Source organism: Chionomys nivalis, chromosome 1 (genome assembly GCF_950005125.1).
Source record: "Chionomys nivalis chromosome 1, mChiNiv1.1, whole genome shotgun sequence".
Taxonomy (NCBI): domain Eukaryota; kingdom Metazoa; phylum Chordata; class Mammalia; order Rodentia; family Cricetidae; genus Chionomys; species Chionomys nivalis.
This window is the reverse complement of record NC_080086.1, coordinates 139,996,441-140,012,822: the sequence shown is the minus strand read 5'-3', so window position 1 is coordinate 140,012,822 and position 16,382 is coordinate 139,996,441. Positions and strand designations below refer to the sequence as shown.

Genomic DNA, 16,382 nt, shown 5'->3' with positions numbered 1-16,382 from the left:
CTCCCTCCAGCACCACTGAACACCCTCCTCCCTGCAGTGCACTCTGAGGATATGCCTTATACAGCCCCTCTCAAGCTATACTGTGTACAAGAAACAACTAGGGATTTGTTAAAATGCAGGCCCTGGGTTAGAAGGTTTAGAGGGGAACCTAGGAGCTCTACCTTCCTCAAAAGCAAGCGTGAGACTGATTCTGCTATTCTGGAAACTAAGCTCCAAAAAGCAAAACTCTCGAGCACAGCTTAGAGCCCACAGTTCCGAGGACCAAAACACCCATGACCAGGAGCAGCTCACGAGTGATGGGGCCCAAGTGCAATATTAACCAGCAGGAGGACATTTTCTACATCGTTGTTTGAGTACACCTAACAGACTCATAGAGGTGAGTTATGTGAGCAAAGACCTCAAGTGAACATGTTCTAAAGGAGGCCAGGAAGAGTGAAGCAAGATTTACTCACGGGAGAAGCGGGCAAGTGGACGGGCATTCTTATCTCCTGCTTCATTTGCAACTGTGGGGAAAACAGAGGACACCGTTAACAATAAGACACATTAAAGGGGACCATACAGAAAGAAATCATAGGCTATTGGCAACGCTATTTACTGGTTACCCCCTACAACCTGAAAGTAAAGCCCTGTTGCTGAAGGAACTTTCTAATCAAACATGGAGAAATCTAGCTGGTCCCCAACTAGAAGCTATTCCCTACTGACTAGCCTTCATGGTGCTTGAGGGTACTTTGCACATTCCCGGAAGAGAAAAGTAATGATTAATATTACCCAGCTATCAACCCTACAGCCTACAACAGCAACCTACCTACAAGACATACAGATACAACTGAAGTACAAATGTTATAGGAATAACCAACCACTTTGTTTTTAAATTGATTTTAAGACCCACTCTGAGATATAATCCACACCCGACAGTAGTAATGAGGCCAGAGACTAGATCAGTCATAGGAGTTATGGGAAAAACCTACTACGACTATTCTACTAAATGAACACAGCAATCAAATGACTCTTAATGACATATACTATAATCCTAGAGATCAGTGCACCACTCAACCCTCATCAGAGAAGCTGCCTCTTGCAGTAGACGGCTATTAACAAAGAGATTCACAACTGGACAATGTGCAGACAGTAAGAGACGTTAGAGTACTCGGCCCTAAATGGGAAGCCTTCATCAAACCCCTCCCTCAAGGGATCCACATGGAAGAGGAGACAGAAAGATCGTGAGAGCCAGAGATGGTGGAGAACATCAAGGAAACACCATCATTCAGATCCAACAGGCCTGACCCATAGGTGAACTCAAAGAGACTAAACAAGCACAAGGCCATCACAATTATATTCTAGACAGGCAAAATCCTGGAAGTGGAAGAGAACGCAAAGTCCTTTTGTGAATGGTAGCTGTCAGGAGAGAAGAATCAGTTTTCTATAATGAACCACACGCCAGGGCAGGCCTCATGCCCAGGAGCTGAAACAAAACCGACTCCAGGTTTTTGTATGCTTTGTTTGCTTGTTTGGTTGGTTTAGTTTGACTTTTTTTTTATCCTTTTGGTTTTTGTTTTGTGTGTCAGAGAGAGAGAGAGAGAGAACATGAAGTGAAGTTGGGTGGTAGAGAGTTGAAAAGAACTTGGGGACAGGGAAATATATAATCAAAATATATTTTATAAAAAAATGTTTTATCAAAAAATAGAGTTTCTCTGTGTAACAGCCCTGGCTGTCCTGGAACTTTCTTTGTAAACTAGGCTGGCCTTGAACTCACAGAGAGCCACCTGCCTCTGCCTCCAGAGTACTGGGATTAAAGGTGTGTGCCACCATGCCCCACTAAATTTACTTGTTTTAATGTAAATTTTTAAAATGACATGTGCTCCAGGTATTTCCATGCTACCACTGACCGCCTGACCACTCTGACAGTCAGCTATGCTTGAATTTTAAGTGGGAGAAAGCAGCCTCCCTTTGCTGGGTTTCCAAGCCTGCATTAGCACCTAAAATTAGCCCCAGTCACCTTCATTAGAATATCTGAGTAAACCTGGCTTGTTGCACAAGGATGGCCAGTTGTGTGGGGATCTGCTAGATGTAATCTGGTTAACCTCTCTATATGTACTAGGTTAAGGTTTTAGTTCTTGCCAGTTTTACTCGGAGAGTTTAATGAAGAGCATCCCTCAACCTGGGTCTCTGTTGTTTTCCACTGTTTTTGCAAAGATAGCTGGCCCAGGAACTGGTGGGATTCTCCTGTGTCTATCGTCCATCTCCTTATAGAAGCACTGGGATTATGAAGGTTCCTACTTGGGAGATAGCTTTTATGTGGGTTCTGGAGATTCAATCTCAGGTTCTCATACTTGCTTGCACTGCAGATACTTTTATACACTGAGTCATCTTCCAGACATTGCTAAATTTAAATATTTTTACTTCCATTAAGATTGATATGTGTTGTTTTCTATATCCATGAAAGACAGGCATAAATGTTTGTGATGTCTGTTGGAATGACAGACAGTCCAACCAACAAGAAAATCCTGTTCAGGGCTGGAGAGATGGCTCAGTGGTTAAGAGCATTGCCTGCTCTTCCAAAGGTCCTGAGTTCAATTCCCGGCAACCACATGGTGGCTCACAGCCATCTGTAATGAGGTCTGGTGCCCTCTTCTGGCCTGCAGACATACACACAGACAGAATATTGTATGCATAATAAATGGATAAATTTTGAAAAAAAAAAAAAAAAAAGAAAATCCTGTTCATTTTGGTTTTTAAAAAAAATACCAACGGCAGGCAGAAGAGACTGTAGTGTAATCATTGCTGCGTATGATGTTGACACAGAAGGACACGAGAATATCAGCTTTCTGATAGTCTCAGGAATATCATTTTACAGGATCATTTTGCAAATGGTGAAAGGAGTCATGGCTATCTCTGGGGTAAACAAAAGTTCACAGCGTTTGCACATTTCAACCTTGGTCTCCTTGTTCCTGGCTTTGGAATCATCCCATGGTGGTTCTATTTTTGCTGCATTATACAAATGACCAGCAGGGGGAGGTGATACTGCACACAACACAGCATCCCAAAAACAAACCTTCCTATCAAGGACTAAAGTAACAAGAGTCTCATCTCAGGGTAGGGCCCAGGGCTCTATTAGCGTTCGGATTTCTCTCGTCTTCTATGGCCTTTGGTAAAATCACTATTGAACACAAACAGTTTTTGCACTGAAGTTCCTTCCTCCAGGCAAAACAGGCCTGCCACAGGGCAGAACTGCACCTGCACCTCACCTCACCTCGGCCACACTCAGACCCTTACATGAACCTTGTCCGGGGACCAGCCTGGACAAAAAATACCTCTCACTAGAGTAAGGGCATAGAAATTTAGAAATATAGTAAAGAACATGAAGACATCAATGAAAATAATAAAACAGAGAAATACAGAATAGTATCGGGAGGGAGTTCCAGTGTGCACTGAAAACTCACCTGCATTGAATTTCCAACTGCTTCCAATACTCCTGACCCCAAAAGGTAGGAGTAAGGCAAAAGGCTGCATTAACATGATATAAGGAAATGAACAGACAAATTGAAGGTCACAAGCTAAATTCATAGTTAAACATTCTATTGCTAGAACAAACCAAGTCACACTCACACCCTAGACCAAAACATTCTGTAGGCAAACCACTCCCTGGGTAGAATCCCAAGTTATTTCCATAAAAGGAACTGGAACTTGGTTGGATCCTTAGACTTTTGTTTAAGGTAGGAACAAATCTACTTCTCTATTCCTAGAGCTAGATTGTGCTGGGTCTGGCAATCAGTCACACCTGTTGACAATAAGCTTGAGAGAGCAGAACTCTCTGAGCAACACCTAGGTGGACCTTCATTTTGAGGCAGAAGCACAATAACCTTAAAGGAACTAGAGGAAAGTTCCACACTCTCTGACCTGTGGTCATTGTGAAAACCGGCTCACATTTCCGGGCCTCCACAGAACCTGACTGGAGCTGGACATGTACGTGTGTTCTTCTCCAGCCCTTGAGTTCAAATTGTTTCCTCTTTAGACCCTATATACCTCTGGAAAATAGAACAATCTTTTTCCACAAAAAAATGAAAGAAAAGGAAAACAAAAACCTCACACCTTTACTGCAGAAAGCGATAGGCTACCTTCAAAGCAGGGTTACAAAGACCATTGCAATGACTGTGAACACAAGGATCACCTAACATCTAGCCTTAGAAAGGCACATTCTCCCTGGGTTGCTATTTCAGACCAAGTCTTGGGACTCCCCTCCCAAAACCCTTAGCCAAGGATGGGAATTGCTGACCCAGATTCAAGTTATATCAGGAGAGGCAGGCATCAAAATCTAGGCCAGTGCGGTGCCAGGAGAGTTGCCTCTACCCAGAAGTGATATGACAGCCAGAATGACTGTCCCCCATGAAGCACAGACACCATGCTTCCCTGCTGAGTGGTTTCCAGGGACAGCCTACAAAATATGATCCAACTCGCTTGGCCTGGAATCAAAGCCCTGACATTAACTTAATCTTCCACTACGTGTTAGTCAGATTTCTGTCACTACAGCAGCTGCCTGAAGGGACTCATTTGCAAAGAGTAAAGATTCACTTTGTTCAGTCCAGGGGCCTCTAGTGTCAGATGGCATCGGTAGGGGTTCTTGGTAAAGCACAACTAAGTCATGCCATAACCAAGAAGCAAGCAGGAATTTGGAAGGGGCTGGGATCCTACAGTCCCTTCAAGATCATGCCTTCAAAGATGAAAGGCAGGCCAGCACGGTCCCCCTGTAAAGGTCTCACCCTCCCCAGTAGCGCCACTCTGGGCACAAAGCCTTAGACACACAGGCCTTTGAGATACATTTCCAAACCTCAATGATGACAGTTCCCACGGCCTCTTTCAATATAACACCCTTCACAAGTTCTCACACAAACGCCCCTCCTAGGTCTTCACCAGACCGACCCTGATTTAGTCTTCAGGTTAATGCATAACGGCATTTCACAGTACATCCCAGGTGCCGGCCTGTGTTTCACTTCATTCTCCTTGCAGACCCAGATCTCCAGCTTCAGCAGAAACCAGAACTACCTAGAGGGTTTTCTGAACTGCAGACTACAAATGCAGAGTTCAGCCTCAGCGAGGATGGTATATGTCTGAGGAAATCCATTCCTGAGAAATTCCAAGTGCCTTGGTGCTCCTGGTCTGGGATGAATTTTTTAGAACAGCTGGCAATCAGCTGTAACCTGCCCCGTCCAATGCAAGATCTTTAATTTTCATATTTCTATTCTTTTGACTAATGACTGCCACTCTGAATAATGTGGTCAGCTGATGTTTCTAGAACCAAAGTAAACTGGATAAACACAAAATGCCACCGACAGCACCTAGACCAGACATCTCGGGCAGGCTTCTGGCCAATCTGTATGAAGGTCTGATTCACTGGGGCCCACAAGCTTGTAAGTGTTAAATAATTAGCTGCCTATACTGATAAACAGTTATGCGATTTCAAATATAAATACATACTACTGACATCTTTAGAGATATAAGATCCCAGACCCGCCAAACAGGAATGCGTGCCCCCAACAATGGACAGCTCTGCCTGCTGTCTGAGAAGCAGCTCTTTTCTTATTGTTACTGTGGTTTACCTGCTGCCCTCCTGGTCCAGAGATTAGTGTCAGCAGGGTCTTGTGGAGGGCTTAAAGAGAGGAACAACACTGCCACAGAAAAAAGTACTACAAAGAGTGATCACACCCAGCTGACTAAGCCCTTCCATTTCCAGGCCACACACTTTTAGATAGGCTTGATGGCCCATTTCTCTGTGGGCTTGGACACAGCCAAGCTCTTCAGCAGCAGAAGAGCCTTCACATGTTATGAGTTTTGTATTACATACACATACACACACACACACACATATATATACACACACACACACCACTCACACCACACCACAACCATACACACACACGCTATACACACACACATACACACACACATATACATATCACACACCTAGATACACTATACACACCACACACACGCACACAGACACACATACACAAAGCTTTAATAGTCGCTTCATTTATCAGGTTAATTAGAGCTTGAATTTGGCAAAGCGTGTCCAGATGACTGCAGAAGTATGGAAAGGCATCCATGCAATCCTGTTAGCACAAAACACACAGATTCTAGTTATATATGCAATAGAGTCTGTCAGTGTAGCTGCCTGACAAGCATATATATGTGTACAAGCATGGCAGAGACGAATATAAAATATATACTACCAGATGTGGAAATAATTATTTTTCTTTGTGGCACATTTGAGAAAAATTTGTTACCTTTTTTTGTTTCTGACTAAAGGCAATAATTCAGATTTGTTACCTTTTTATACTTCTACATAAAGGCAATAATTTAGGATAAGCATGTGCCATGTTTATATTCAGTAAAAATATTCTATCAAAGGGATAGAGAAGAGTTAGCTATTGTATTGCTTGTTATGATTGTGGACACACACACACGTATACATATAAAATACATGTTAGATCCAGATCTAAGACCTGCCCCTGATCATACCCTGTGTGATGAGAGAGCACTCCCTGTAAGACTCAAGAAGTACTGTTCTCCTCTCCACACCAAGTTGTCCCCGACACTCATTAGTCAGTTGCACCTGGTAGAATGTTAGACTCATTTGGGGAACTGTTCAAATTCCTGTGCCCAGACAACAGCTTAGACCAACCGAACAGCGCTTCTGAGAGATGACCCACCGCTCCCTACATCTTTGCTAAAGTAAAATTCACAAAGCATGGATCTCAGAGTCCTTCAAAACTAATGCCCCTATTCTCTTCTTCTCAGGACACTATTGCTTTTGTTCTGTCAGAAGCTGAAGTGTGCCTCTAATTATGTAAAATTCAGTGGCTAAGGCTGCAGATGTGACTGTGAGAATCAGCAGGCAGGATCATGGGGAAAAGGATTTGGCTCACACTGCTGCCAACTCTCCATGCATAGCATGCATACAGGGCACTGCGGGGGGGGGGGCGGGGGGGGGAGGCTGGCTGGGCAACAGAACTCACTGACTTGACACATGCAGCAGACTTGACACATGGGCCAGTTGGGGAGGTGGCTGTGTCTCTCCATCTATGTATATACAAGTATAGTTAGTAGGAAACCAATTTGATGGTCACACTGATCTTGGCCGCATCCCAGAGCCCACTGGAGCAGAGTCCCACCAAGGAGGGAAGGCAATGGGGTGTGCTGGTATGTCAGAAGCAGCGTTCTAAAAATACATTGCCCTTCATCCCTGGCATGCTTGCTACATGTTTTCCCTAAAATAAATAAAGCAATAAAATTGTCTATAAGCAAATTTCTAAGTACAGACTTTCCATAGAGACAAAGGTTAGTGAGACGGTGGGAAAATTAACTCACAGCGTCCCAACCCCAAACACCGAAAGGGGCTTTGATGTGGCAGCCAAGCCACAAACAATCCAGGCCATTAGGAAGGACAGCAGAGTGCCATGAAAACTTCGGAAGACCTAACAATTGTGGCAGAAAACCAGGCAGGTGCACACTGCTTTGTAACCAAAACTGAACCCAAAACACTGCCACCCATGTTTTGGAAGCCCCAACACCTGGGTGAGTGTAAAGGCAGCTGAGATGCCAGCTACAGGGGAAAATACACAGGGAGTGCAGCCTAAAGCAGTCTGGCTTCCTATGGGGGCATCTACCCAAGTCTGCTGTTTGCCCCAAGCTCTGGTTGTCCCTAGGGACCCTCTGCAGGTGGACTGCCTTGAGAAGCCTCATAAGTGAAATGGCAGACCCAATGGTCCTCCCAGAGAAGTTGGAATGAGTGTCCAGGTACCCTCCCTAAGTACCAGATAAAAAAAAGCTCAGAACTGCCCACAAGGGCTTGACTTCACCTCCCTGTTCACTTACAAAGACCCAAACAGCATCAGAAAAGCAAGATGATGAGCTGGGAGAAAGACTCCTTGCTTAGGTGGTATTTTCCAAGTGGAGACTTCCACCATAGTCCCCTTTCCCTGCTCCCCCTTTCTAGCTTTATTCCCTCCTGTAGCACCGATTGCCTGCATCTAAGGCTTATAGTCTTTCTCCCTTCATTTCAACTCAACGCCCACATAAGCGCAGATTCTCTGCCGAATAGGCAACAAAAAGCTGCTCTGCTCAGTGCCTAAAGCCTAGGAACAATATTTATTTAATGATCGGCGGTCAGGCTCCCACAGTGTACCATGCAGAGTGTGTCTGAAGCCAAGAATATTTGGAAAAGCACAGGAAGACAGAAAGATACAAAGACATTGATATCCTTGTATAGCCATATGTGCTCTAAAGATCCACTCAAAAATATTTATCATGCCTTGAGTGAATGACAAACTCCAGATAAATGTGCACAGCCCTGCTCACGGCCCCCGCCTTCACATTAAATAGGACTACCATTCCTCAGGAAGGGTGGGCAGTTTTTCAAAGACCACGCAGCTGTGCAGCACAACCTCTAACCAAATATTTGGATCCAAATTCCATGCCTTTCAACATAGCTCATTTGCATTCAAGAATGAGCGGACCTTGGTAGCACAGGTCTGGAATCTTAGCAACTCAGGAGGTCGAGTCAAGAGGATCACAAGTTCATGGCTGGCCAGGGCTACAGAGTAAGCTCAGAGTCAGACTAGATAACTTAATAACACCCTGTCTTTGTCTCAAAACATTTTTTTTAATTGGGGGGACGAGGTCTTGAGAATATAGCTCAGCGGTGGAGCAGTTGCCCAACATGCACAAAGTCCTCCCAGGTTCACACAAATACTACTAACACAACGAAGGGAGAGATTAACAAGAAGCCCGGGGGAGACTACTCTTATTTATTATTTATTGTCCCCAGCCCCAGCAAAGGCAAGTAAGCAGCAGATAGAAGACTGGGAAGGTCACCTGCCTGGCACCTAGAGCCTGGAATACTGTTAAGAGTAGGAGCAGCATCTTCACTAATAAGAGCAGAGTGACCAGGACTTATTCCAACAGGCTTGTGAACCAGGGGAAGTGACCTGTAAAATATGCTTGAAACTGGCTGGGGTTAGCAAAAGGCTCTGGAGACTGTTCATTTTTTATCAGACCTGATTTTTGATAGAGCAGGAGAACTTTTCCAGGAACCTACCAGCCTGCCAAGTGCTGACCCCTCCCCAGGGAGAATCAGGCCCACTCCCATTGGATATTTAGGCTCCTGCTGGAAAAAAAAAGGAACACGTGGTTTTGGGTTTGCGTGTGTGCTCCGTCTTCTCCTTGCCATGCTCTGGCCACCCGGGAGTCTGCCGTCTATTAAACTCGGGCATTTAATTTGGTTTAATCTGGTCTGATTGGATTCCTTTGCGCCAGCGGAGAGGCTCTATTAGAAAATATTCTTAACATTACCTAAGATGAAATAACCAGTAACACAGGTCTGAAAAGTGAGTTCAGTACGATCTTATGCCAGAGACGTGAACCATGACATCCATCAATGTTCAACATCTAATGATCAGTAAGCCTCACTGACACACCATCAAGGTGAACAGGAATCCCCCATCTATTCTACCTCAAGCTGGAAGCATGGCAGAGGGTCCTGTGCTCACCTGTCCCTTGCAAAAGCAGAGCTTAGGCCGCCTTCTGCAGGCTCTACCCAGAGACATAAAAAGCATCACTACCCTCCGTGCTGTTTCTCCACACTGGGCATTGCCTCATTGTACCCTCCAGGCCAGTTTGGTTGTCAAGCCAACTCTGATCAGCCTCGTGTAGAGAAGAAAACCACTCTGTAGTGATGACTCATGGGGGCTCATCATTTGAGAGTAGCTGAGATGGTGGACCTTCCAGGCTCTTCTCTCTGAGAACATTCACAAAGCCTTTCAGAAGATAGAATGGCTTTCCTGCTTGCTCAGCCTGCCTTGAAATGAGCATTGACACAAGAAAAAAATCAAAGAAGCCCTTGCCAACCTGAGAAGACAACTTGGAAAATACTTTTGTCAGTTGAGGGAAGCCAAGTCATTTGGAAAGAACTGTGTGAGCTTCTTTTCTTCCCTAGTCCTTCAGCTTTCCTTGTTTGTCTAAGTCCTGCTATATTCTAGAAATTGCATTTTGTTTGTTTTGCTCTGCGTACCAGTCTTTTATAGAATGAAGTGACATGTTAAACTGACTTAGTTTGACCTCTTCTTTGCTCCCTTTTCCTGACTACTCTAAGTAAGGTTTTTTGTTTTTGTTTTTTTTTTTTGTTTTTTTTTTTTGTTTTTTTTTTTGTGGAGATGCAATGCATGGCACTGATGCTCAGATCCAGCCATCAGTTACCCTCTGTTTCATCTTCCTGAATCCCCTCCACCTGAGTGGTGCTTGATGTGAGTGGCTGTGCATGTGGATACAGCCTCAAACCCATCTGAGACCCAAGACCTAGCACTGAGCTTCGGACACTATCATGCAAGTTGCTATTGTAAGAAGCGTTTAGTATTTCCAGGTAAAATTCCTGACTAGAGTGCTGGAACCTGACCTCGGGGAACGCAGGGCTCACAGGCAAAACCTATTTTTATAGTATTATTAATAATGTTATCCAAACTGTCAAGTGCAAAGGGTCCCTGTGGCCTGTCGTGAGTAGTGGTAAGTTTCCAGGAAGACAGGAATGCATGAGATGGAGGATGAAGATGTTCTGGGAGATAAGAGGGCTGTGGTACATTCTAGCGGAGAAAGCAGAGGGAAGAACATGGCTATACTGTGAATCACTCCCACAGGTCAGGAGGACTTCCCACTGGAGGACAGGAAAAGTAAAATCACCCCATACTGGAATGAATGCACTGGCTGGAAACTTAATCCCAGCCTAGCAGTGCTGGGTGGCGGGGCGTAGTAAGAGGTGACATGGTCTAGGGTCAGAACCCTGGTGACTGATGCAACAACCTAAGAGATGTTAGGAAATCGCTTGTACTTTGCTGGTCCCGCAGTCATCTCAGAGGCTTCTCACCAGATGCTGGTTCTTCAACTTCTAGCCTTCAGAATCAGAACTCAAATATTTGTTGCTTTGTAAATTCCTTCAGCCCACAGTATTTTGTGATGGCAGTGGAAAATGGATGAGGATGAAGGAGAGTACAGAGATTTTTCGACCACCATGGTCTTCATTCCTCCTTCCACATGCATGTCATGTGTGCTGGTGAGAGTCTGATTTCATTTGCAACCTGCCATATCTGAGCATGCTCTAAATTCAAGTGCTAGTGCATCGGTCCAGTCAGCCATCATTTTAAAACACTACTATCCAACATAGAACAGGTTCCCGTGGTGATGGTCAAGGGAGCCCCATCCTACTCTTCCTGTCTGATGCCCTAGCAGCCACCGTAGATATGGGGATGCAAGGATTCTGTACATCTGCTCTCTTTAAAACACCCTAGTTACTAAATCAGGGAAGAACAGTTAACAAGAACCAAAAGTATGAGTGAGATTAAGACATGCCAATGTGACTATTCAAACAGAGAGCACATTATACTCCACCCAGACAAAAACAAACAAACAAAAAAGCTTAAAGAAGACAGAGAGACATTGACAGTTATTAATTTTGTATTCTATGCCAGGCAGTGGTAGCAACTTTACTCCCATAATTTCTATTTGGTTTTACAGTATCTCTTGAGGTAAATAGTATTCCTGTTTTCAGCTGAGAAAGAGCTAAATGATTTGGTGTAACCAGGACCAGTGAATGGGCAGGCTGGCACTGGATTCTGGCTCTGCAAATCCTTCTCTCTTTTCTCTGCGATGGGATTCACATTACAAATCACAGGAAGAGTAGACTGGTTCAACTAAGAATCACATGACTGGGTTTCTACGACATCTCAAACAACTGGGCCTCCAACTCCTCCTGAACTGCCAAGGACACTCCCCCCTTCACCTGAGTTGACCCCTGTCCCATAAAACAACCTCAAAAGTCCTTCTCCTTCATGATGCAATTTTCTTTTTTTTTTTTTTTTTTTTTTTTTGGTTTTTTCGAGACAGGGTTTCTCTGTGGTTTTGGAGCCTGTCCTGGAACTAGCTCTTGTAGACCAGGCTGGTCTCGAACTCACAGAGATCCGCCTGCCTCTGCCTCCCAAGTGCTGCATGATGCAATTTTCACAGGGGCCTTCATTCCGTCCCTCACCCAGTCCCTTCTGACAGCCTTCTCAGACTGGATGCCAACGGTCATGGGCTCAAGCCCCTGAGGTGTTTCTTTTCTAATAAGCAAACCCGGATGTTCCTTATGAGACAAAAAATATCCCACTCCCTTATCAACAAAAGTCAAGTCACCTTAATTGCTGGCAAAGGAGGAGAATTTTATTTTTAATAAGCCTGTGCAACACGTTGCTAAATGCCACTCAGTTCTCCACCATGATCTTTATGTTAAACTAAACCAAGTCCCATGGTACTCAGACTTTTTTCCTATGGGCTTCTTAAGAACACTATAGTACACTAGGGACCGCCTTCTACATCGTATGCCAATGAACCCCTAAAATATGCAGATTTCACCAAACACAAAACCATCTGTGGAACTTATTAAAATGCAGATCATGTTCCCTCTACCTGGGCGCTTCTAACCAGCTCCCACGTCATGCCTTAGGAATCACACTTTGAGTCCCAGTGAGCCAAAGAACATAACCAACTCCGAGAAGGAAAAATCGGTGCACATCCTAAGCCCTGGACAACTTTGAAAATGCAGGCTATAAAATTCAAAATCAATCCTGTTGTTTTCCTTCAGCAATGTTTTGAAGTTAGGGGAGGAATTTTATTTGAGTTTATAAAAAAATCCTAGAGTGGTAAGGTAAAAAATTCTCAGCATTTGTGCAGAGGACAAAGATGAAGAAAAGGAAAAAAATGAGAGAGGTGGGGGGAGAGAGAGGTTCTTTGAGCTGAGCCAGCATGGAGGGCAGTCATGGATGGACCACCAGCCACATGGTGGGGAGGGAGCATTAGGGAAAGAGTGAAGTCCACGGTGTTAGAAAAGGCATGCTTAGAAGAGAGACAGAAGGAAGAAAAGGACAGGTCGTGTTTTTCTGAGTAATTGAGAAAAGTGGGCATTTATGTTCATGGCTGCTACTCCGTAAGCACCTTTTCCAGCCATCTCGTGAGAAAAAGAATTGCTATCAGCACAAGGTTCGGAACCACCTAAGCCTATCCTGAGGGGTGTAAGCAGGAAGGCTCGCCTGAGGTAGAGGAGGACATGGGTGGTGCTGTTTGCCCACTTCACACACAAGAAGGAAAAGAACTGGGCTGCATGATCACTGCTTGCCTAAGCAGGGCACCAGCAAGATGTGAAGTTTCATGGGCAGGAGGAGAGCCTCAGGTCTGAGATTAGAACTCAATTTCACAGACCTTATTCAGCTCCATTTTGATCCTCTCTTAGTTAGAGCTAGTACGTATATGTGTGTGTGTGCGTGCTCGCACACATGCACACACACACACACGCACATACACACACACACACACACACACCTCCCAGACATCAGCTCAGGCATGCGCTGCCAGCACTGTTATGTCCAGAAGCATAAATCACCACATCATTACCAGCTGGCTGTGGGCTGAACAGATCAAAGCACATCAAACAAATGAAGCTGGGCACAGAACATCACACCCTTTGGCAGGAACTCAGATGCCCCAGATCTTCCCTTGGCAGAGCCACATCATTTCATACAGTCACTCCAGTCTAGCCCAGGTGTGGCACACACGAGTCCCTAAGTAAAGGGCTGCGGAAGAGGAAGAGGAAACCAGGCCTGGGCATAAAGTCTCAAAGCCAGAATGGAGATAGTCCATGCTGCTGGGACCTTCCTTCCCTGTCGCAAGTTCTCCTGGGGTCAATTTAAAGCTTACCCTCAGCACGGCATTTTATCATCTGGCCAAGCAGAAAATTGGGGACCACCTGGAGGTCACAACCTAGAAGTGGGCATTTGATTTGTCAGGCAGGGCACTTAAAAATAAAGGGCACAGAGTTCCCCAGGGTGTCAGGAATCCCTACTGTTCACACCTGTTCCATTCCAGCCCCCTGCTAAAGATCCCAGGAGCAGGCACTAGGGCTCTTATAAAACAGGCCACTTTCCCTCAAACCTGCTGTCCCCCAGGTTTTCCATCTCAGTAAATGGCTCCATCTTCTCCTCTCATTCCCGCCCAGCAGAGCTGACTGGATACAAATAGGATGTTACACTTATTTCCTTCCTTCCTTCCTTCCTTCCTTCCTTCCATCCATTCGTCCATCCATCCTTCCTTCTTTCTTTCCCTCCTTCCTTTCTTCTTTCTTCCTTCCTTCCTTTCTTCCTTCCTTTCTTTTTTCTTCCTTCCTTCCTTTCTTCCTTCCTTTCTTTTTTCTTCCTTCCTTTTTTTCCTTCCTTCCTTCCTTTTCTTTCTTTCCTTTCTTCCTTCTTTCCTCTTTTCTTCCTTCTTCCTTCCTTCCTTCCTTCCTTTCTTTCTCACCTATATTCTACCATAAAGCCTACAAGTTTTACATGTTAAATAGACCCAATCTCCCAGCCCTTCTTCTGGCTTGTCTTCTGGCCCAAGTCTAAGAGTGCCAGTCCAGAGGTTACAGAGAGCATGTGCCTCCTTGGTCACTCGGTGGGTGTTGCCTCTGGACCCCTTCCTGTTTAGTGGCACTCACCCTCCATCCATCATTCCTTCTCCAGGCCCTAGCCATACCGGTCAACCTTCTGTCTCCCATTCATCTAACACAGCCGCGATTGTTTCACACACCACGGGTGTAAAGTATTTCAGGAGCAGTGGCCTCTTGTACCAGCCTTTCGCTGGGCCAGGCATCAGTCTAAGCATGTACTAAGTCCAACACTCTTTCTTACCAATAACTCTGAGAGCCTGGCTATTAACTTTGCCACTTTTCAGATGAGGAAACTGAGAAACAGAGAGACTAGATGACCTGTTTAAAGCCACACAGCTGAAAAGTAGCTGCGCTGGATTGTTATGGAGACAGTCCAGCCCAGAGTCCGAGTCTATGCCTCTGTCGTGCTGTCTTCTACCGCTCATGTCTTGCACAGAAGCCCTTTCTCACTTTTGAGGACTCAGCCTCCAGAGGGACTTTTCTGACCACTCTGTTTCAGTTAGAATTAGCCTCTCTGCTTATTTGTATACAGAATTTTCTATTCCAAACATGCAAGCTGAAGATACAAGCTCCCTGGAGGTAGCTTCCTGCTGTCTTGTTCTCCTTGTCCCAAGAATCTGTGCCAAGCAATGCCTGGCACAAAGACCTAGCCCATAACTATTAAGTTAACTACTGCATAAGCTCTGTCAGTGCCTGGCTGCCTTAGTCTGCCATCCTCTACAAGGTCCTATCCTGTGGCATGTTTTACGGGCAAACCAAAGCCTGTATGACAAATCCTTTTTAAGGAGACCTCACCCCACCTCCCAGCCTTATCCCCGAGTGCTTGACCTCCTCGTAGCATGCCTGCATGCAGTCCTGAGCTGCTCTTCCCTGACACATGCTAAGCACCCACCTTTGCTGCCCATCCGTTTGTTCAAGCCCTTCCCTTCACCTTCCTGCCATCTTGGGCTTCCCCAGCTAACACATGCCTGCACAGGCATAGGAGTCCAGATGTGGCTGCACCAGAAGAGAGAATGCCTCTGCCACTGTGCCCTACCGTCTGAAGGCACTTTGTGTCATGGTAGTGAAAAGACTGTGGGCTTCAGAGTCAGACAGTCTGACCTAGAGCCCTGATTCCTCTAGTGCATTGCTGGGCCTCTGTGGGTCTCCTTCTTTGCATATAAAATTAAATCATAATACTTTACTATCAGGGAGGTACAGAGAAGATAGAGAAAAACATGGGAACTTTTGGTTTCACTACAGAATTCCTTTTGATTCAGAAAAAAGATGAGTGTTACGTGTGTTTCGTGAAAGCGGGAACCCTTTCATATCACTCTTGACTCTTTGCCACAGCTGACACGTGTCACATGGAGACCCCAACAACCATGCACTGCAGTGGGTACAGCATGCCCTAGATTCCAGCTCCAGGTGCCACAGGGCCCAGGAAGTCCAGCCCTGTTATTTTTATCCTATTATTAATAAAGGGAAATGGAAGATGAGCTGGCTAATTTTTATGTCAATTTGACACAGGCTACTGTCATTTTGGGAGAGGAAACCCAATTGCGAAAATGTGTACCAGACTAGCTCGTGGGCATGCTGGTGGTACAGTTTTTGAATGACGATTAATATGGGTAGTCCAGTCACAGCAGGTAACACCACTCTGGTATAGGAAAGCAGGCTGAACAAACCATGAGGAATAAGCCGGTAAGTGGCATTCCTCCATGGCCTCTGGATCTTCTCCTGTCTCCAGCTTCCTGCCCTGCTTGAGTTCCTATCCTGACTTCCCTCGGTAATGAACTGTGATATAGAATTGCAAGCTTAAATGGACCCTTTCTTCCCCAAATGCTTGTCATGTTCAATCACTGTAATAGAAAACCGAACTAAGATAGACAGGTTT

At 45.2% G+C, this 16,382-nt stretch overlaps 1 protein-coding gene across 5 annotated transcripts in view; it reads right to left on the bottom strand.

Moving 5' to 3' along the window:
• The window catches only part of Pde1c (phosphodiesterase 1C), a 528,369-nt gene that overhangs the window by 370,623 nt on the left and 141,364 nt on the right, over nt 1-16,382 (bottom strand). For all 5 annotated transcript variants that reach the window (XM_057762590.1, XM_057762549.1, XM_057762557.1 and 2 more), the window contains one exon: nt 453-503. In XM_057762590.1, the coding sequence (XP_057618573.1) occupies nt 453-503 (51 nt within the window). The remainder of the gene's footprint in view (nt 1-452; nt 504-16,382) is intronic.